Source organism: Phalacrocorax carbo, chromosome 8, assembly GCF_963921805.1.
Source record: "Phalacrocorax carbo chromosome 8, bPhaCar2.1, whole genome shotgun sequence".
NCBI lineage: Eukaryota > Metazoa > Chordata > Aves > Suliformes > Phalacrocoracidae > Phalacrocorax > Phalacrocorax carbo.
This window is the reverse complement of record NC_087520.1, coordinates 22,975,282-22,997,798: the sequence shown is the minus strand read 5'-3', so window position 1 is coordinate 22,997,798 and position 22,517 is coordinate 22,975,282. Positions and strand designations below refer to the sequence as shown.

The 22,517-nt window shown below is 53.7% G+C and overlaps 1 protein-coding gene across 2 annotated transcripts; it reads right to left on the bottom strand.

Moving 5' to 3' along the window:
• Positions 1-1,971: 1,971 nt before the first annotated feature.
• On the bottom strand, positions 1,972-16,219 carry ENKD1 (enkurin domain containing 1). 2 transcript variants are annotated; one of them, XM_064459098.1, is made up of 9 exons: positions 16,061-16,219; positions 14,331-14,440; positions 11,372-11,497; positions 10,848-11,072; positions 9,408-9,580; positions 5,778-5,939; positions 4,418-4,587; positions 3,350-3,486; positions 1,972-2,840 (listed from the first exon to the last, which is right to left on the bottom strand). In XM_064459098.1, the coding sequence occupies exons 3-9, from the start codon at positions 11,454-11,456 to the stop codon at positions 2,680-2,682; spliced, it is 1,113 nt and encodes a 370-aa protein (XP_064315168.1). In that variant the 5' UTR covers positions 11,457-11,497; positions 14,331-14,440; positions 16,061-16,219; the 3' UTR covers positions 1,972-2,679. The 2 variants fall into 2 exon arrangements, with proteins under 2 accessions (XP_064315168.1, XP_064315167.1); XM_064459097.1 differs by lacking the exon at positions 14,331-14,440.
• Between the last annotated feature and the right edge of the window lie 6,298 nt (positions 16,220-22,517).

The following is a 22,517-nucleotide window of genomic DNA, read 5'->3' as shown; positions in this document are numbered from 1 at the left end:
CCTGGCATGGTGGTGCAATGCACTGAGCCTTGCCTGGTCCCCTAGTTCACACCTTGTGCTGTGGTGCTCTCGCTATGCAGGGGACACACTGATGACACCTGCAGGGACTGGCAACAGCACCCTGGCTATCACTCAGCCTCAGTAAATGCTGCTGGTGATGGTGCAGCTCCATCCTCCTCCTCCAGCTCTGAGCTCAGCGGGGCCAGACCCATCCCTCCCGCTTACCTGGGGCTCCCAGCACCCTCAGTTCCTTTCCCAGCACTGAAGTGCTGGGATGATGGTGGCTTTGGCCTTTGCTTTGCTGCTGGCTTGGCCCAGCCCCAGACCAGCACCTTCCTGCCTGCAGGGAGGGACAGAGCAACACCCCAGCAGGAAGGTGCTGCTGGGCCCTGTTGGACCCGCAGTGGTGACAGCTTCTCCTCCTGTCCTGGCTGGGAACAGGCATGGCTAGCTGGCGGCTGGCTGTCCCTGTGGGCCTTCGCCCCCTCTCACCAGACCTCCTGCAGCACCAAACCCTTGGCACCAGCACCAACACCTCTGCCCCAACCCGCTGTGGCCACCGGCAATGTTTGCTGGCAAAGCACCCCAGGCACAAGGTCGGGTGCACCTGAGGGCAGTGCTTTTCCAGCCCATTCACCCAAGCTGGACACAGGTGCTCAGGGGGAGAAAGGGCACTGGCATGGTGCCAGACCCTTCATGGCACAAGGGCTCTCCCATGACCCTCGTTAAACCCAATTGGAAGTGAGAGCAGGTGGTGCTGGGTGTGCTGGCCTGGCTCCTGTGGTGTGATGCTGGGCACAGGCAGGAGGGCACACCCTGGCCAGCGGCAGAGCCAGTCACCTCCCCTGGGAAAGGGGGGCTCCATCCCAGCCCTGCCAGCAGCAGCAGGAAGAACAGCAAGGGCTGAGGCTGGCAGCCTTGGGCTGGCAGCCCTGGGGCTCCCATATGGGGCGACACTCAGGGCACACAGCTGGGGCCCAGACAGGCAAGAGAGCAAAGCAGACAGCAGGGCTGGTTAGTCCAGACTTGTTTACGGCAGGGAGGTGCACAGGGGCTGGTGCCCATGGTCCCCAGCTGCTCTCAGCACCAGTCTTATCCAGCCAGCTCAGCCTGGCTGTGGTGTTTGCCCCGAGGGTGGCTCCAGGGAAGTGTGGGGTGATTCTCCGGTTGGCACCTCACCTCCTCCAGCCCTCGAGTGCTAAAAGCTTCCCTGGCCCCTTGGCAGCAGCACTGGCCCCCAAAATCCCAGGGCATTGCAGAGGGCAGGGCTGGACCACTCTGCAACATCCCCACCCCGCAAAATCCTGCCCAGGATGGAGTAACCCTGTGCAAAAGGGCACCTACTTGGGGCAATCATTGCAGCATCCCCACCCCATGCAGCAAAAGGAGACAGGGCAACAGCCACAAGCTGCAACAAGGAAAATTTTGGTGGGACTTCAGGGGAAAAAGTGTCCCCCCTGAGGGCAGCACAGCCCGGGGACAGAGCCCCAGCAAAGTGGTGGTGGCAACCCCGTCCTTGGAGGTTTTCCTAACTCAGCTGGACAAGGCCCCAGGCTGCGGAGCTGCTGGCCCTGCACTGAGCAGGAGATGGACCAAGCCCTCCAGTAATCCCTTCTAGCTTAAATCTTTCTATGCTTCCTGCAGCAGGATCCCTAACAAAGGTCTGCCCTGTGTGGCATCTGAAGGTAAGGAGGCAGCGAGCTCACCTCCACAACAGCATCTCCTCTCATCCTGCCAGCGGGAGATCTGGCAGGACGTCACCCATTCTCCACTCCAAATCTACCACCATGCCTCAGCACCCCAGTGCTGTGTCGCCCAATCTCCCTGGCTGCTTCAGGCTTCTGCAGAAGGTGGGATGGGACCAGGAGACCCACAGCTCTCCCCCATCTGCACTACGCCAATGCTGCTGGTTTCTGCTGCCCACCACAACTCCTCAGACCCTGCTGAGCCCGGTGGGAGCTGCACACACACTGAAAGAGGGAAACAATGCTTTATTGGAGCATGTCCTACCCCCACAGACAGCAAATGATTCGCCAGACATCCTGCCAGATCCCCCTGCAGCCAGCAAAGGGCAGGAAGGACTGAAGCTCTGCACTTCTTTGCTTTCCCCAAGCTGTCCCCGAGCTGCTGAGCCCAGCCAGCAGGTCAGAAGGTGCAGAGGCTATATGAGCAGGATGGGTTCATTGCTCAGGGGCAGGGCATGCATGACAGATGTACAGCACGAGGCTTCTGTGCAGACAGGTCTGCAGGTGCCCAGAATGAGCCATGACCATGGGCCAGCTCAGGGGAAAGAGGGGTACAAGGAACACCACAGGCAGCAGCACGGGAGACTTCCTAACAGTTTCTAGAAGTGGGAAAAAAAAGGAAAATAAAAGGTGATGCCATGGATGCAGAGCAGGGAGCTGATCTCCGCGAGTGAAGCAGCACAAAGACAACTGTTCTCCAGACCACAGAGCGGAGAGCATATTAGGGCACCTCACTCCCTTTTCTGGGGACAAGACACAGCACTGGAGGGTGAGCAAGAGAAGCCAGCTGCACACTGGACACCGTATTGGCACCTGCGTGGGCCTGGGGTCCTGAACTTGCCTTGCTCTCCTTCCCTCCTGAAGCGATGATAGGCCCTTTCCAGCAATGAAGGATGTTCACACATAGCAGCCCAACACACCCAGCCCCACCGGCTCAGGAGTCCAGCTTGATGAAGACCTTGGGCCTTGTGAAAATTTTGATGGCCTCTTCTATCTGGGAGAGCTTCCTCTCCAGCTCTACTCGCCTCTGCTGCATGCTGAGGGTGTCTGCACGCACTGGCAGCATCACCATGTCCTTTATCAGCTGCTCGTGGCCTGCAAAAAAAAAACAACAAACCAACCAGAAAAACCCAACATTGTGTAAGTGGAAGAGCAAAGAAATCCATCCTTTTCCTAATGCTATGACCTGATCCTCAGCCATTAAAAATGGTGGAAGCACTGGAACAAGGACTTACGATACCCATCCTTCTAATTCAAAGCTCAGCTTGGTGAGGACCTGAGTGACCTGCTCCAGCTTTGAAGAGCCAAGGGTTGGACTAGAGACCTCTGAAGACCCCTTCCAACCAAAATCTTTCTTCCATTTTAAGGGCAATAGTAACCTGAACATCAGGTCCACTGGACAAGCCTGCTCCAGAGAGCCAATCCTGTAGCCTGCCTGAAGGAGATTGCTCTTTCCATGCACACAGCTCACATCCCAGCTACACGCCTTATTCCAGGCAACTCTCCAAGAGGCAGGAATCTGTGCCCCGGAACTCTCTTCTCCCTAATCCTGGCTAGGACCACCTGTTTTTCTGAGCTAGATTCCCTATTTGTTTTCCTCATACTTTGCTTCAGATTGCTGAGGGTCTCCAGCCGCTGGCCCTCCGGCATCATGGTATGACCAGGTGGTGTGTCAGGATCTGGCAGGTTTCGCAGCCGCTCCTCCATCTGTCTGCACCACAGCTCCTTCCTCTCCAGCAGACTGGCAGGGCAAATGAAGGCACATGTCAGCACATCAGGCAGGAAGGGTCACCCAGGGATGCAGGGAGAGGCCAGGAACCGAGCCCTTCAAACCCTGCTAGCCCCCACATCATTGCCTGAGGACCACAGAGACCCACCCTGCCAGCACATGCCCTTGCCGTGGAGGGATACACCAGGGCTTAGCCCACACGCATGGACTAGCAAACATGCTCCACATGCACTGAAGGGCTGCTGGAAGAGACACTCTGAAGCCAATGAGCTCCCCGCAGACAAGGGCTTCTGATCCTTGCTTCTGGCCCAGGCCTCCGAGTCCTCTCAAAAACCATCTGTGGGCAGGTGACAGAATGAAGCTGGACAAAGCAGCTCACAGCCAGGGATGGTGGCAGAGAACAGCAGGCACAGCAGAGAGCCAAAGGACTGACACCATGGTCAGTCCTATAGCAGGGTCACCCAGGAACTGTTTTTCCACTCAGAACCCTAAAATGCAAGTCACTAGTTGGATGTTCCTCAGACTCCAGGCCCAAGGCAGAATGAACACTTGTGAGGCAGAGCAAGCTGTCTGCCTGTCCAAACACTGACCTCTTAATACTGAAGCTATGTCATGTGGAGCAAGGCTTACGAAAGGGCAGGAGCACACTTCTCAGAGCACATGGAGCAACCCCATGTCAGCACCATTGTATGACAACAAGCAAGGGAGGAGGAGACAAAATTATTTTCTGAGCACAGTCACCCTGGCCATGGGATGCTCATTAGGTCAAGAAACCAGGAAGGACTACATTTATCCCCCAGGCCACAGTAAACCACATTGCTTGCATATGGCGAGAGCACCTCTGTCCCCAGCCCCCATATTTCTACGCAGAAGCTGGGTGATGTGGTGAAGGGAAGTGGGCTCATTGCAGAAAGCCTCGTGGACCAGACAGGGGCATACATACTACTGGGGGACATGGCCCTTTTGCTTGGTGTTGTACTCCTCCTGCTCCCGGTGCTTCTGTTCCAGCAGCTCAGCCAGCGCCTGCAGGGAGTGGGACCGCCGCAGTGGGGCCCGCTTGGCATTGCGGGCATTGTGCTTAATGAAGTCGATGCTCTTTCCCTCCACCTGGATCTGGAAGAGGGAGGGAGGCAGCAGGGGCCGTCTCAGCACATACACACAGGCAGTTGCCCATGTCCCCACAAGGGACAAAGCAGAAAGGCACCCACACAAGATACAGAACTGCAGGTGTACTACAGTAGGACAGGCGTACCCTCAGCCCATCCCATCTCAGGAGTCAGAGAGACAGGCAGGAGCTATGGCCATGTTTTGAGAAGAAACCAGGACCAGAGTAAGTGCCAAAAACGCCTGGGATGCCATGGTTTGCCTGGCACCAAAAGCCAGGCAAAATCTAAATCCCATCTTTTTGAGGTCCCCAGGCTGACCCCATGCCCTCAACGCCAGGAGGACAGGAAGAACCAGGCTTGACATAGTTCACATGGCTCCTACTGCTGTGTTTTGAGCCCATCAGAGCAGGTAGGTGGTCAGGGGAAAAATTGGTCAGGCCCTCGCCAGAGCAGTAAATGCAACAGAGCCAGAACTTCGCCAGTCCTTGGGGGCATTCCCCAAAGACAGCACCCTCTATCATGGCTCCTCTGACCATGAAGACAGGGGAAAAGGCTGCTGGGTTTGAGTTTAAAGTTTTCTTTTCTTGGTTTTCCTCCTTAGGACTTTATGTCCTGTTTAAATTATGCCACTCCATGTCATTTGGGAACCAACAATGCTAACCAAGGAAAGAAGACACGAGTCCCAGAACAGTTTAGGACCTCCCAGACAAGACTACCTGAAAGGTTTAATTATTAATACTGATTTAACTCTCCTTACTAAAAAGCACACCCATATCCCAGATTTTTATCTAATGTCCAGAAGCCACAGCTCCTTTGATTAAGGCGGGAGCAGTCTCCAAATCCCCAAGACCTCCTGCAAAGCCCTAGGAGGAGCAAATTTGAGATCACTTGCACTTCTACAGTGAGGAGGTGGGATTTTCAAAGGGAACTTGATGATCTCTTTAACTACAACCAAGGATGAAACCAGACAGTAGTTTTAGCAACAAATGATTGCCCATCTCACCACCCCAATGACCAAGGCCCTGTTCCTTCAGGAACAGTATTTACAGATCTCCCTGTTCACACAGCACATCCAACCCAACACTTTAGAAGAACACATGAAAAGCTCAAAGCAGGAGCAACGGATAAGTGCCAGAAACCCCTGCAATGGATGAGCACCAGAAACCCCTGGGAGCATGCAGTTAGTATGCAACTCACCTTGGTTTCAGCACCCAGTGCCTCTGGAGCCTCTGCATCTGCCCCTGCTTTTGTTCTGGCAGGCCTTGGCGAAAGTGGTCTACATGGCTTGATCCCAGGGCCACAGCGAGAATATGCCCTCAGGAATTTCAGAGCCTCTGGATTTGGAGGTGGGGAGCTCTCCTGGGAAAGATGAGAAAACACACATTAGCAGAGGGAAGCTGGAGCAAAGAGAAACCCACCCAATGAAGTTTGGGTGGTCAACCACAAGCTCAACCACAGGTTTCCCGCAAGCAAATGACCACACGCTCTTTCTGCCATGACTTGGCGGAAGTTCTTGGGAGAAGGCAATCTGTACACAGGCAGCAAAAGCCAGACTGCCTACAGCAACAAATCCAGACCCGGCAACTGAACTTTGTAAAGAAACACTTAAAAAGAAGAAAAGGGAAAAAATCTGCAGAAACACTTATTTGGATCAAATGCATGCATCTGATTGATTGCAGAGTCCCTCTTTATTGACTAATCTGGCAGACATGAAAGGAAAGCAACACCAGATAAGCCAACAGAGATACCTGCCAGACCTAGCGACAATATAAATGGATGGACGGTCCAAACTGACAATGATCATAACTCCTTAAAAAGCAGAAAAATTCCTGTGAAAAGGGCAAATGCCAGCGTGGAGTAAGCATGCTGGGAGACTTCCAGCCTCCCTTGTTGGCAACACTAGAGAACGTGAACTCCCAGAAGAAGCCATCCCACCTCCATAAATCCAGAGCATGCTACAGAGCCCTGCTACAGCAAGGTTTAATGAAATGGCACAGGCAGGCATGAAGCTGACACAAATTAGATGCTGTTCTCTAGTGCTCTTCTGTTCAGCACCTCAAATCTGTACTTACCCTATTCTAGACAAAGAAGAGCAAAGAGTGAGGGAGTCTGGTATTTTTGGGAGGGTGGAATTGCATCTGGGAGGCATCTTCAAAGGCCGTGGTTAGCACTGGCACAAGGCGACACTCCTCGATGTCTAACAGGCAGTCTGCAACAGACTGTCTGAGGCAGTCCCCAGACAAACCCTGAAAATTGGAAGGATGCTGTGGCAAGTGGGTGACCTTAAAATAAATGCAACCAGTGCACTGCTCTGCTCTTGGAAAGAACAGGAGCTGTACAATTAGGCCTCCAGATCTTTACAGGTACCCAAGGTCTCAGCTGCTGTCTAAGCTGAACCGCAGTCCCCTTGAGGCAGATTCCTTGTTCCCTGGCCCACTTAGCTCAGCAGACCTGAAGACTGAAGGAAGGACAGGAGAGTAACATCAATAATTTTGGTGTAAGGACCGGGGTATGCGATGCCCTCAGCACTGCCTAGGTTGATCACGGTCCGAAGATGATCATTCTGTTTTCAACAGGAGCCAGGCAACACAGATCTCTCCAGTAAGTTAATGAGAAGTGCCTCTACCTAGTGCAGTCGGTTAGAAGTCAAGTAACTCTGTGATCTTAGGAGCATGCTAGCAGAGTGCAGTGTGCCCCATCTTCCTCCACAGGAGCACTGAGACTGCCAGAGCCCTTTTCAAGGCAGCTGCTGCAATTATCAGCCTCGGGCACAGATGAAAGAAAAGAAACTTTGTGTTAGACATCAAGAATCAACTTAAACTCTGAGCAGCAGCTCCACAGAAGATGGAGATCCTTCACAGGGAACACCCCAGCTCTAGAAGAGCCACAGCAACAGTTAAAGCAATGTTGAGTCAGCACCACGGCCTCCTGCCACCTCTCTCCAGGAGAATCCGCTGAGCACAAGTAATGCACCATGCATAAACTGCCTGTGCAGAGACCACCCCCTTTCCCCAAAACAAAAAGAAGAAATTATCTCATCTTCCTCTAACCCAGAGGATTTGTCAAACAGGAGCGTAGGCTTGTGTTCCTGAAGCACAGCTAGGCTTGCTCCCATGTGTGGAAGGGTCATGGACATCAGAGGTTGGTGACACACCAGGAGGAAGGGACACAGCATTTGGAACCACTGGCTTGGATATCATCTTGCCAATTTTTTCAGTTGTTTTATACACACACTTAATTTTAGTGTCAAAAGTTGGCCCAATGGCCACAGACCAGAGGGAAGCAATGCAGGGATAAGGAGGAACTTGAAGGCTCCAGCTAAGGAAGGGAGCACCGAGGGAGGGCTTGTGTAAGTGGCAGTGCTTGAGCCATGACCCAGCTTGCACTCACTGTCTGCACAAGCAGCAGCTTGCTGTGCCACTCCTGTCCACACAGCCTGGTTGGCTGCAAAGATAGAACAGAGACTGAAGGCTACCAAGGACTCACGGAAGGGCAAAGCCCTCTCCTGGCAGCCGACAATCTTGAGGCCAGTGGGAATGCAGGATCCAACAGTTCAAGGCTACTCCAGAGAGCCACCAGCTTACCAGCCAAGGCAACAGCCCTACACTTCCCCTTCCTCAGGGAGCTTCTCCCAGGTGAGGCTGAGCTGGAAGGGAGCTCCAAGGCCACTCCTCCAGGAGACCACTATAATGAGGGTGGGCACAACCCGCCATGTGGTAGAAACCAACCCCATCTGTAGGAGCTGCTGTGCCTACTTCTGAGTGAAGAGGCCAATGGAACACAGAGGTCACCTGGATGACAGGGGTCTCCCAGATCCAGACTGATAACAGTGGATCCACCCAAAGATAGTGATGGAGCTCTCCTTCCCTCTCCCAGTGGGCCTTAACTTTACTTTCCGCACAAACAGGTACACTTACACCAAGGCAACTGCTTCAGTGCATTTTGCAAAGCCCTCCAACATTTAAACATGAGGATCTCACCAGAGGAGAAAAAATTATTCAGAGAAAGAAAAAGAAAGTAGCCAAAGTGAGCCAAAACCTTCAAAGTGAGATGCCCCATCATTTCAGCAGCGGAGAAACCCTGAGGAAACAAGGCACAGCCCTGCATTCCTTTTCCCACAAGCACATGTACAGAGGACAGGAGGTACGTACACCCTTGCAGGTTGTGGTGGAGCTACAAGGCCTCCACCTCAGCTGTCTGCAGATGTCTGTGCGCCCCTGCTGTGCAGTGGTTACCCACCAGGACAATCACTCAGAGAAGAATGAGGAGATACACGGCACACTGTGGGTCCACAGGGTGAAAAGAGTTGGACCAATGTTTGATGCAGCCTGAAGACCTACCTCTGAAGACCATGATCCATGGGGCAGAGTACCACAGCCATTTGGCACAAACCCCAGACTAGCACTACTCCAAACATCAGGAAGATGCAAAGCCTCTAGGATGGATGCGTCTCTAGGCAGGGAATACAGCTGTGAGGGCTGCTCTGCATGCCCCAGGAACCACCTTTAGACCCCAACAACCAAATGGCCAAGTAGAAGCCTCCAGGCAGAGGCTTTGATGAGATTTTCCTCTTCCCAGCTTCCCCTGTGTGTGGGGTCTACATGGCCAGACAGGATGGGGATTATTACAGCAATCGCTCTCCAGACCTGAGCCAAATGTTCTTGCTCAGCACACAGCCCCACTGTCACATATGCCCACTGTGCTTCAGCACTGAGTTGCCCCCAGACCCACAGGTTCTGGGACTCCCCCATCTCTAACATCCCACAGAGCCTCATGGCTGAACTGCATTCCAGGCCAGGAGAGTTCAAGAACTCAGTGGGTACCAACCTGCAGTTTGGCCTTCACCTTTGACTCCACGTATTCATATTTCTGGGACTTCCACAAAGCTTTCACAGGCTTGGGCTGGCTGTGCTCTCGGGCTTGCTCCTTCTCTTTGCACTTCTTCTGAATCTCCTTTATTCGCCTCACATTTTCCTTCTCGTGGTCCTTGGACTCTTTCCCTGCACAGCAAGGGGAGTCACAGCCTTCACCCCTCAGACACTGCCAAAGGATGCAGTCTCTTGGAGCACTGGCACCAGAGCCCACAGCTCTGTCTCCAAAGCTGGTCCAACCACCCACAGAAATAGCAAGCTCTCCCCTCTCCTGCAGACTAGGCAATCTGTGCATTTTTCCCATGTTAGATGCACACTCCCAGATGGACCCTTTTCTGCCTGAGGATCCCACAGTGCCCAGACGACCATCAGCACAGGTCTGTGCACATCACTGGTGTTCACAGAATCCTTTGCTCTGGAGGAACGTGACTCACTTGTCCCATTTCGAGCTATGCTAGACTAGCCATGCCCACATCCTCTCTAGAGCAAGGTCAGTTCCCAGTTCAGCATCCAATGGAATTTCTGAAGTGAAGAGTGGGCTGGTTAATGGCAGCTGCAGAGCCTTCAGTCCATGCTGTTCCCAGTTTCAGGCTCAGGGTCAGCCATTGTCCCACATTCAAGAGGACATAATCAAGACTACAGAGCATATTTTTTTATTTTTGAATCAAAAATGATCCTTCCTTGGGCTCCCCAAGACCTGGAAGATCTCAGTGGATGCAACTAGACCCTCTTCTATTCCCCTCCTGCTTTGGCACAGTAGTTGTGGCAACTACCAGCTGGCACCCAGGCAGGGCTAGGGACGATGCCAGCACATGAAGCCAAGCAAGTGGCACCCAGTGCTCAGCCTTATATCCTCCCTGGACCTCTGAATGTACTCTGGGTGACCTCCCTGGAGAAGGGAACGTCTTTCACAAAGATGTTCTCAGTATCTACACATACAGACAGTCTTCCCAAATCCTGCTTGGCTTCTACAACAAAGATTTCCCCAGGTTAAACAACCTTTATACATTAAGATCCATCTTTAGTTTGACTACAAAGATATTGGTTGTATTCAGAGGCAGCAAACTAGAAGGGCGTGATTTATTTCCAGCATCTCTCAATAGTCTCTCATCCATGATGAGCTCCTCAAGTCCAAACTAAACAGCATCTTTTTTACAGTCTCCCCACTGCAGACCTGGGCCACAGCGGAGTCAGGGAGGCCACAGCAGCACCCACTCCAACAGGGGTGATGGCTCAGGGACACCATTGCCAGGACAAACAGAGGAGATGCGGCGACCTGCCCTGAGAAGCTCAAGCTCTCCTCAGGCAGCAGAGCTGAGGGATCCACCCAAATCCCTGATGCTTCATCCCTGGCCCCAAACACAACTCAGGCCAGCAGCAACTCAGCTGTACTTACTCTTGACTGGCAGCCCCCCATCAAGGGAGATCCCTTCAAGCTGCAGTAAGAGACTGAGCGTCCCCTTCTGTCCCTTCTCCAGGAAGTCCCTTCCACTAGGGCGAATGCGAGGGGCTGGCTGGATCTCGTGGGCACTGCCCAAAGCGGGATATGGGTTGGGAACTGGGCCTAGGGGGCCAGAGGTAAAATCCAGCTTCTGAGCATTCCCTTCCAGCCTCCCTCGAGCTACAGAGAAAGAAAGAGGAGATTATCAGGAAACAATCTCACCTTGTGATCTTCTTCACCCGCAGCACACAAACAATGCTGAAGACCCCCTCCCCTCCCCACCTCCACCTTATGCTTTCCCATCCTTCAACCTGCTGTACAGACCACCTTTAGGATCACCATGCATGAGGCAGCAGAAGGACCTGCACCAGTGTGAGCGGAGACTGTTGAGGATGCCAAAGAATAGGGACATCTAACATGCAAGCTGCATTATGCCAAAGTACAAAACCGCACAACTGTAACAAGCATCAAGGACTCACCTGAGAAGGGGCGTTTGTAATAGTTTGGAAAGAGCGTAGGGTCTGGAGGAATGGGTCCACAAATCCTCGATGGCCCTTCACACATCCTGGCCGTTGCTGTGCCTCTGCCACAGAAACCAGCCACCACTGAGAACAGAAAAGAACAGGGCTCACTGAGCCACTGAAAAGCTACGTTTTATATATATATAGATGAAGCTACGTATTTTTTATATATATGTGAACTTCTGACCTTCATTAGAGAGCTCACACCCAGCTACAGAGATGACCTGCAGCTAGGAAACCACCCCAAATTGGACTCCATGCAGGTGAGGCAAGGGATCAAAGATTCAAGCAGCACTGTCTCTGCTGTGGGGTTAATCAGCGTTTTTACCGGCGTTGAACCTGAAATGCCTGCGGTTGCTGTAATACTGGTATCTTCAGTACGGAAAATCCTTCCTGGCTTTGCTCTCCCATACAGGAACATTTAATGCAGACATGCAAGCAGGAGCTGAGCTGCTATAACTGCCCTGTATGCCTTTAGCGAACAGGAAACACAAAGTAGCTGGACATCATCTGACACATTCTAGCCTTAGATTTGAATTGTCTTGCACTTTGGGCTCTTTCTAAATAGCTCCTGTTGTTCAAACACACCTACCCAAAGCAAGCTGAAGCCCCTGCCCCACACAGATAAACCCCTCTGCTGTATCCTTCACAAGACACATCCCAGTGCTGTCACCACCCTTGTGCAAGCTGGGACTGGTCCTCAGAAGGACCTGAGACACTTCACTCAGGAAAGGACACTTCGCTCCAGGACTGTGGAGGGGCAGACGTCGAATTTCTAGGGAAGAGTTCTGAGACGAAAAAAGCCCAGCTGGTTTCTTGGGTCTTGGGGAGAACAGAGAGTTACCTGTTTAGAAAAACATCTTTTTCATTTTTAAATAACTTTTCAATGCAGATCAACAGGGATGAGTACAGATCCACAAATCCCTGCACTGGCCACACCGGTCCCTGCTGCCTCTCTTCTCCCCACAACAGGAGGAACACAGACCCTTCCAGCACAGGAGAAGCCAGCATCTATTTCCCCGCCATGCTCACCAAAACCTTGTGGACAGCGTTTTATTGCCTACAAGAAACTTGAAAATGAGCATGCAGGATGCTGCGCCAACAGGCAGAGACTGCTGGTGAGCTTTTGGCAGATACAAGAGCCTCGATACCTCATCAGAGTCACACCATGATTTTGAAAGGCACCAGGCCAGCTTGACTGGCGTCACTGCTGTAAGAGCTGGGGCTACAACCTGCATGCCCTGACTCTCGAAACAGTAATTTAAAGATTTCTGAGACAACTCTATGGGAAGAACCCGTTTCAGGATCCTCGGCACGCCAGCACTGTCGGGATGCAGCATCTGCAGTTTGATTTATAAACCAATAAACAATCAGTACAAGGCTGAGCGAGTCTGAGTCATAGCAACTAATGCACTGCAGTCTTCCTTGCTAAATCACCCCTGTTGACATGAGACCCATTAGCAAAAAGCTGTTATTTGTCTTCCAGACACAACTGCAGAGGCAACATAAGCAATGTTGACTGTTGCACACCAGCACGCATGTACAGTCTCTACCCAGCTACTCTGGAAAAGCTATTTTTGAAGAGCAGACCCAGACTCTCAGCCTGAGATAAAAGCACACGGTCTTGATATTATTTATTCTCCTTGATAATGGATCCAACTAAGGCTCTCTTATTCTAGAAAAAAGAAAACAACTGAGTGTTCACCATGAGATCACTCCAGAACAGCTACTGGTCTTGAAGTTCACATATGATCTTGATCTGAACTTGCATTCAAACCCAGTAATTTACATGCAAAATGACAGGCTGAAATCAAGACCTGTAACAGAGCAGACAATTAGTGTGGGGGATTGAAGGAGGAAAGGCAAGTTGATGGGAGGCGGGGGATGGAAGGCTCATTTTCTACCTTCACACAAGTCACATTTCACGTCCCAACAGCATCCTGCCCTGCTGCAGGGAATTTGCAAATGACACCCACTCCCTGATTTGCAAGTCACGTCGCCTCTGGATTGGAATCTTGCAAGATCAGACAACTTTATTACAACAGTAAGCGTCTTGCCTATCTACACACCTCCAGCAAACTCACCCACGTGGGACACAAGCCCCTAGCCTTAGCCTCCCAGCCCTGAGAAGCAGCAGCCAAGCCTCAGTTACCAATGATCAGTACAGACTTCCCAAGCTACTGCTCTGCTCCTGTCAACTGCGAGTATATTCAGGGGACAGAAGTGAAGAGAACCTTATGGCTCACTTCTGCCAAAAGGGAATGTGCGGACCTTCTCCGCTGCCATTCTCAACCTTCTGCTTCATCTCTTGTGACAGCTCTGTAGGGCAAATGGTCCCGTGCTGAGCTGATTCAACTCACTACCCCTGCAGGAACCAAGTGAGTTCTTTTGCTGGTCAGTTTTCTGCCCGTTTAACCTTCTGTCCAAAAGTGCTGTTACCTCCACAAGGGGATCAGAGAAGCACTGGAGCAAGCGCAGGGGAAACACAGCAAGAGCACGTGCTTATGAATGCAGAGGAAGAGGGAACAGGACCAGCTCTTTTCAGCAGTGACCCGACTGCTGGTCTAATTTGCACCCAGGAAAGGATCTCTATCACCATGTTAGAAATGTAAACATCAAGAATACAGTATCCAACCTGTTGCCACCAGAAAGGTACCATTTAGAGTGTTCTCAGGCTATGAGATGCAAGCAGACTCTGCAAACACAGTCCAGTTAAGCCCAGGAAAACAGATATATATGTATGCAACTCCTCTCTCTTCTTAACCCCCTGCCAGACTGCAGAACTCGCTAGGGAAGCAGCAATGCTGCTCCTAGCCACAGGGCTCCACCAGCCCTGCTCACCTGAAATCAGCACAGCTGCAAAGAGGAGCAGGACCATTGCCAGAGTAACCCAGAATATTTAGCAGTGCTTACTCACCCTCTCTGAGCCTGGCCAGCTGCTCATTTCCCTGCCTGGACCACAGCTTAATCCTGGCTTGGCATTCCAGCAATGCAGGCTCCAGCCCTATCTCTGCCAGAAGAGCACCCCTGTAATTTTTGGAACCATTAATTCAATTCTTTGTGCCCTTTGCCCCAGCTTACCAAGTGGTAAAAATGCTACTTATGCCCCTGGTAAAGTGAGATCTATGAACCACAGCTTCCTTTCGTGGCTTGTTTTTGACACTGTAGTTAAGGAAACTTCAAAACATAGGAACAGACAAGGCTTTGACAGGTGTTTTTCATGGCCCTGAACCTGCTGCATCTGACCCTGAAGCACTCCCTCTTCCACATTTTCACTGTGCCTGGGTCCCTGGCCAGGAAGCCACTACCACACACAGAGCTAATGCAAGACCAGCTTCATGCCTGTATGAGCCAACCTCTGCAAAAAGCATGGGGGAAAAAAAAGTCCCACAGCTGTGATAAGCTGTGATAAGGAGAGCAAGACATGTGCAGTATATCAAAGGACTAGTCTCTGTTCAGCTGGTCTTTGTTGTTTGCTTCCTCCTTCAGTAGTCTGAGCTGAAATGGAAACTAACAGCAGGATAATGGCCATGGCCCAGGGCTGCATCTAAACAGAGGGGCACATGGATCTGGGGCTCTACCTCCTGCACAGTTGGGGCTGAGGAAATTAGGTCAGCATGCTCTGAATCTACCCAGCGATGCCTATGCTTTCCCCTCGCCACCCCCTGCAGACTGCAATCGGAGATATTAATATTCTCCTTTTAATACCATTTCCTGTGCAGGTTCCCTCAGCTCTTCCCCACCTGCCAGTCCCCAAGACCCATTTTCTCTTTCTTCTCTCTGAAAACAAAGGGGGCCAGGTGCAGTGGTACTGTTGTTTGCAGGTGGGACATCTGTTCTCTAGGAGCTGAGGATGCATCCAATAACAGCCCTTTAGGAACAAAGCCAGCTCGTACAGTCTGCCCCAAGGAGTCAAACACGTGTCCTGCAGCAGCAGCCGCCGCCTCGAGCAGGAGTCTAACAAGGCCCATGCTCGGCCCTAGCAGGGAGGCAGAGACTGAAGTGGGTATTGCAAAGCTGCAGCCAAGTCCTATCTCAGGAGACCAAGGAAGGCCAACACAAGAGAGGCCCCACCTTAACGTGTGGGATTCCTCTCTGATGCAAGGTCAAGCCACGTGCCCAGTTTACAGAGCCTGATGCGCAGCACTGGGTCCTGTGATGGAGACTGGAGCTGTGTGTGGCAGCCTGCAGCCTCCCCTGGCTGCGCTGTCGTGGGAAATCGATACGCCTGTTCTGGGGCACGTGCCAAGATCCAAGACCTCGCTGAACAGTGCTGGGTACCCTGGAAAAACCGTTCGCGGTCCCTTTCGTTCCCCCTGTGCCCGGGGAGGGGACGGGCGGGAAAGCCGCAGCCAGAAACGCGGAGCTGGGGGAGCCAGAGCCGTCAAGGCCTGAAGCAGTGGCGGCGGGTGGGCAGGAGCCCCCGTTGTGCGCCCCGACGGGGGCCGCAGGCTGCCCTAGGGCTCTGCTTCGTCCGCGCTGCCCTCGGAAGGGGCACGGCGGCCCCAGTCCCCCGTTCTGGCCTCTCCCAGCCCGGCTCCCCCGCAGCCCCCAGCTTCTGCCGCCCCGCGGCCTGGCGGACACCCCGGGGACAGCCCCGGACCGAGGCCGTGAGGAGCCTCTCCGGCTCCCCTCGAGAGCACTCACCGAGGGAGGCCGCAGGGAAGCTCGCCGGGCTGGGGCCCGGGCTGGGTCCACCCGCCGGCAGCCAAAGGCCCGGCCGGGCCGCGCTCCCCGGCAACCGCCGCTTCCGCCGGCCGGGGCGGGGCGCGGGGCCGGGCCGGGCCCGGGGCGCTCAGGCGCCTCAGCGCCGCCGCCGGCGGGACAAGAGCGCGATCCCCCGCAGACGGGACCGACCCCGCCCGTCAGCCGTCCCCGGGGCTGCTCAGCGCCCTCCCGGGCTGGCCCTACAGCCAAGGTTCATCTCCCTCGCCCCGTGCCCTCAGCCTCTGCTTTCCCCGAGGTTTTTGGGGAGATCTGTCAGACATCGCTGCCCGGCTTACACCCGCCGGCTGCGGAACCCCACCAGTTCTCAGGGCCTGGGGATGGCGGGAGCTGGGGGCCAGAGGATGCCCCAACGTGCCCCAACTTACCCCAGCCTTCATAGGACTGAGGAATTCTGGTTATAAAGCCTGTCTCTGCTTCTGTGCTTACCCTACGGCTTAGAACACGGCTGGTATGGTGGATCAAAGCACCTACACCAAGCAAAAAATGTGGGAATGGGCTCCCAGTATCCAAACTTCAATGCATAACTTGGTGTATGTCTCGGAAGAAAGCCCTGAAAGGCAGTTACAGAGCAAGTCTTGAGGTATATTTTGGTGAAGTACTTATTTCTCCCTTCTGTCATTTTCTTTCCAAGTCAAGTAGCTGAACTTTTATTTTGTGAGATAAATCTGACTTAGGGTGTGCTCACCTTCAAGCTGAAAGGCCATCGTTTGCTGGGCGAGCGCAGAAGAGTCCCTTGGCTTGGTCAAACCAAAAGCAGTAGAATGACAATACTAGCCAGGTTTGCTGCACCAGGAGACCACGATGGGCGTGGATGTGTTTGCCCATAACTATGCTTTTCCCTCATAATGGCACCTCTCAGTGCTGTTACTCTGGACATAGGTGTTTAAACAAATTTCAGAGCATATATTGCTGAGCGGAGGAGACACAGGTGCTGAGGTCAGCCTTTGCCTGCTGAAGCACCCCTTTGCCACATCACCTTCTCCAGGCTATAAAATGCCATCATATTTATAAAAGAGCTGTGCAAGAGCCTGTTTCTCCTGCCATGGTACCATGAAGACAGAGGCCACTTCTCTGCTCACAGTCAGTCTCTCCTGAACTCTCCCATGTTCAAAAGTCAAACAAAATCCTAGTGTTTTCCATGCTGCCGGCTTGAGGGATGGAACTTAGTGCTGGTCTTGGTAGACCCTGCAGCAGCGTTCATGGTGAGGGGGCCACTGGGGTCCCTCATCCCTGTCAGAGCAGGGCTGTCACCAGGGCTAGATTGAGATGGCTGCAGCCATATCCTGCAGAGCCCCTCTGTCCCTGAGGATGGAGACTCCCCACCTCCTGGTGATCCCTCCCAGGGCTGCAGCATCCCCAAGATGCCTGAACGTCTGTCACTGCCACGGCCAGCCCCATCGGCCCAGCTCCTCTGTGTCCCCCAGGTTCCAGGGAGCAGCCTCCAGTTTCTCTACCTCCCTTCTCACACAGGAGCCCAGATCTGCGGGACCTATTGCCAGTGCATCCCCTGCAGGGGTTAACGGTCTTCCGGAATCTCCTGCCCAACTGGCACTTTCAAACCACCCTGAGAGCCCAGCCTGGGGCATGGGGGAGGCTCAAAGGGGAGAGGTGGGGAGGACAGGCTTGGAAGTGACACCACTCATCCCGTTATCGTGGCTTAAAGCACTCACGGCTGGTTTTTGCGGCTTTCAGTGGACGGCACCAGTCCTCCCCCTGCTACCTTCTGGGCACAGGACCACTTCACTGGAGGTTTCGTGGCTGGACAGGGAAGCCAGAGCGTGGAGAGACCAGCAGTGAGATACTCAGGGTCGGTAATCAGTGCCTGCAGCCTCTCAGGGTTGCAGTCAGTCAGTGAAAATGCTGAAATCATGTTTGAATGTTGTTTAACAGGCAAACAGGGAATGAATTCTGGATGGAGGTTAAATCAGAAAGGGGTAGTCCTTAATAGAGCAGAATATAATGTTCCTTATTAGGGGCTGCCCTGCCTCATTCCTGGATGGAAGGGGAGGCAATGCCAAGGCTTTGGCCAGGGGCTGGGTGCCAATAGTTGGCCTGAAGGAGGTATGAGGCAGAGGTGCAAGGTGTGCTGGGGCCAGCAGGGTCTTCTGGCAGCTCAGGGCGGGTGCGGAGGGAGTCAGTTACAGGTTTACTGAACAAGTGGGGTGATGGAGGTAGGGGACTAATAGCTGAGCTCAGCCCTGGGAGGTTTTCACCTCCTTGCATCCCCAGGTGCATTAGGAGAGCTCCTAGGGATGGCTGCTTTGGAGCAGCTCACGGAAGCCTTGTGCTGGCAAGAGCTGAGCCCCCTCAAAGCCACCACCCAGACTCAGGGCTGGGAGGGGAACTGCTGCCCCAGCAGCTCAGCAGGGAGAGGCGGCCAGTGCCCATGTCCCTGCAGAGGGGACTCACTGCAGCCTGGCAGAGCACCGTGCATTGGGGTGAGCCCCCATACCAAACCAAACACTCATGGAGATGTTGTCTGCACACAGACCCCGCTGGTGGCCTAGAGCAGCTGCCATGTCAGCCCTGGTGCCGGAGCCTCCTGCCCTGGTGAGGAGCCCTGAGGAGTGGCAGCATGGTGGCCGCAAGCCTGGGCATGTCCTTGCTCAGCTGTCTGCAGCCCTGGAGAACCCCAACATCAAAGCTTTGGAGGTGAAGGGTGATGCTGTGTTGGACATGGGAGTTGAGATGAGCACAGGCTTTGTTCCTGGGTGCCACCTGCATGGCCCTTGCCCCTGTGTGGGCCTTGGGTGCAAACACAGGATCCCAATGCGTGCCAAAAGTTGAGGAGGGGGAAGGAATGGGAAAAACTCCTTACTGCAGAGGGTGGATGTCCCTGGGCCTGGGCCTGCTCGCCAGAAACAAAAGGCATGATGTTACTCCCACGCCTTTCTCAAACTGAGAATAAATGACCCTAAATAGTTATCTGCGAGCATCTACATGAAAAGGCAGCCAAATAACTTCCAGACAATTCTTTGCAGAGTGGTTTTCCATCCTGGTGACATGCTCCAGGGTGTCCCCAGCTGCTGCTCAGAGGCTGGCAGTGCCACCGTGGGTGATGGGGCAGCCAGAGCTCCAGGAGAGCCAGTGGAACTTGTGGGACCATCCAGCCCTGTGCTCCCACCCATCATTGATAAATGCTGCACAGCTTAACTCCTGCTCACCAGCTGGCCAGGCTCACCTCCAAAACCTTGGGGCCACGTTAGGTGTAAAACCCAAAATCCAGGTGGTTATTTATGACCAGCAAAGCGTCCAAGCCCCAGTGGCAGGGTCATCCACACCAGTGTGTGAGGGAAGAGGGTGCAAGGACTGGCAGGATAGGAACATTGCTCATCGGTGCTGTCCCCCATGCCTGCTGCAGTGGTCCGAGGATGGGCAAGGTGTCCTTGTCCATGCCGAGCTGTATGAGGAGGAGATGGGGAAGAACAAAGAGCTCTTCCCAGAGCTGGCGGATCTCAGCTGTGTTGCGGCACTACAGGTCTGGCTGCTAGCCTACGGTTTCAAACTCAAGGGGGAAAAGTAAGTTGCTACCTCTCCTTCACAAGCCAACTTCATGCTGCAGTGCAGCCAGGATCACCACGCAAGGAGCAGCCACCAGCAAGGCCTGGGTCTGCCCCAGGTGGGCTGCACTGCATGAGGGTGAAACAAGGTTGGGAGGAAGGGAGGAGTGTGGGATGGAAGATACTGGTATCCAGGATCTGTGGCTGGACAGTGTTCTGGTTTTATTTTGTTGAGAATCAAGGAGCTCAGTTTGTAGTAATTTTGAGAGTTGCTTTGAGTTTAAAAGAGCAAATAAACCAGAGAAGCATGGACAGGGAGAAGCCCAGATTGTCACAGGGCTCGTGGTGGAAAGGGAAACAGCACCTATGGCAACACAGTAGCCTGGAGCAACCCATCAGCCAAAGCAACTACTGGCCATGCCCAGGTGCAGCTACAGAGCTGAGCCAGCATGGTCAGGACAGGAGCAGCGAGATGTCAGCCAGCCCCAGGCACAGCTGCACCATAGCACAGGCACAGACCAAGAAGCAAGGGGGGCTGCGCTTGGACACTGCTCCTGTACCAGGGCATGGAGCCCCACCCGATGTGCCACAGGGCTCCATTGCCCACCACAGCCATAGCCCTCGCTGGCCATGCCCTGCAGCTGGTTTCTGTCCTGTAGGGTCAACTCGCAAGTGCTCCTGTTGCAGCATCCTGATTTCCAGAGGGCGCATCCCACCACTGAGGAGCCGGGCACCCTCAGAGGCGATGCTGGCCTCTCTGCCAAAGAGCAGAGGAAAAGGAAGAAAAAGAGACCTGTGAGGAGTCAGTGCCACCCCGGAGGGGCCATGTCCCAGGACAGACTGGGTAAGCAAAACTGGTGGCTCCTGCCCCACAAGCTGAGCTGGGCAGGCGTGCGTGTGCTGGAGCTGACGTGTCTCAGGAATGATGCTGGTATAAGGCTGGATCCATAATGCAACAGGGTGGTCCCCAGCCCTTTGGCTTCTCCCAGACCTGGCAGCATCCCCGTGGGTCAGGTGATGACAGGGGCTCTGCCAATGGTGAGTTTTCAGCAGGGCACCGTGATGCCCAGGCAGGCTCACCCTGGCTCTTCCCTCTAGCTGCTGTTTTAGCTCTGGGACATGGCCATGTACCCCTGGCTTTTTTCCCACCAGGCAGCCTCAGCTTAAGGGCATCTGCCTGCCCCTTCATTGCCTCGTTCCTCTCATGGCAGGAATAATATTCTTCCTCACCTCCCAGGGCTGCTGCAGCCTGTGAGCTACAGCACAGCCCTGGCAGGGAAGGGGTTGTCCACGTCAGGCTCTTCTTGTACCTCTCCAGGACAGCTGCCACGCCTACGACCCTTGTACCAGTACATCAACTTCGACATGCCAGAGCTGATGCACCCATCAGCAGAAGAAGATGAAGTCCCAGGGCTGGCACAGCCAAACCAGGTCCCTGCAGCCCCTGGGAGGGCAACTGCTCCACAGTTGGAGGGTGAGATCCAACAAGGTTTACCCAGCTCCTTTGTTCCCCAGGGAGCTGGCCTTGCCCTGCCAGTGACCAAAAATGGCTGGTCCCTGTATCTCATCCCCCCCCGAAATGGACGCTTTGGCCCGCCTGTACAAGGTTTAGTCACCTTATCCTGTTTCTTCCACCCTTGCTTTTAGAGAAGTAGCCTGGATATCTGTGGGTCACCATTTGCAGCAGCTTCGCCTTTCTCTTGAAGCTCTGAGATGGCCCAGCCAAATCGAGCAGGACCCTTTCCTCTAGGACAGCAATCTTCAGTTGACTTTGCAGCCTCCAGACTAGAGTTGTTTTCCAAGACTTGGTGGGACACAGCCATGGCCAGCCTGAGCTGCAGCTGGCAACAGGCTGGCTCCAAGCAGGAGGTCACTCTGGAGAGAAAGAGTGGCCATCCCACCCACATCACTGGGACGTGGCATCCTGCTGGTACAAACACTCAGCCTGTCTCCAAGGAGGTGGCTGGGCTGTTGATGCACTTACTCCTCTTGCAGGTACCTGGGCCAGCAGCACTCCAGAGATTCCAGCCTCAGGAGTGGGTGACATATCCATGCAGGCTGATATTGATAGGATGCTCAGATACACAGCTCACCTGGTGCCACCCCTCTTCCCTCAGTATAAATAGCCACACAGCTTTCTGCTTCCTGTTTGGCTACTACAGCCAGACCTGCAGGGTAGTGATCATCACCTGGCCCATACAAACAGCTGTGGGTTTATTGGGTTTCTTTCCTGGTAGCAGAGGACCTGATTTGCCTTAAAAAAAAAAAAAAAAAGGCATTTTTCATTATAAAATATATCTGCACATCAAATGGCCTTAGGATGCATGTGCTGTCATTCCTTCCTCATGTGTGAAAAGTAGGAGTCTGGGGACCAGCCTTGAGCCTTGCTGCTGGAGATCACCCCACACAGGACACAGGAGGGGACGGTGCGGTGCTGCCTTTCTGCAGCAGAGCATGGCCTGGTCTCCCTCTGTGAGCAGTGCTAACCAGGAGGTGCTTCCACTGCACCTGCGTTAGGTAAACAGGGATTGCATGGGGGAATCTAGACCTCACCACAGGGATCCGCCTCATCCAGGAGTGCTCCTTTGGCCACCATCCCGCTCAGCCTGCGTGGGGCAGCTGGAGGCAGCAGCCAGCCTATGGGAAGCCCATTTCACCTCTGTACGCTTCTGCGGTCAGGTCTCCTGCTCACCCAGGTGTCTTGGCACCCTCCTCCCACCACTGGGATCACCTGGGTCTATCTGGAGATGGGTGTGCTTCCTTCTACTCCTGTAGGAGGAGTTGTACTTTAGGATTTTCTGCCCAGTACAAACATACTGACAAAGGCACAAAGGAAGGTTCTCGGTTCAAGGAGGACAGCTTCAAAACAGACCCAA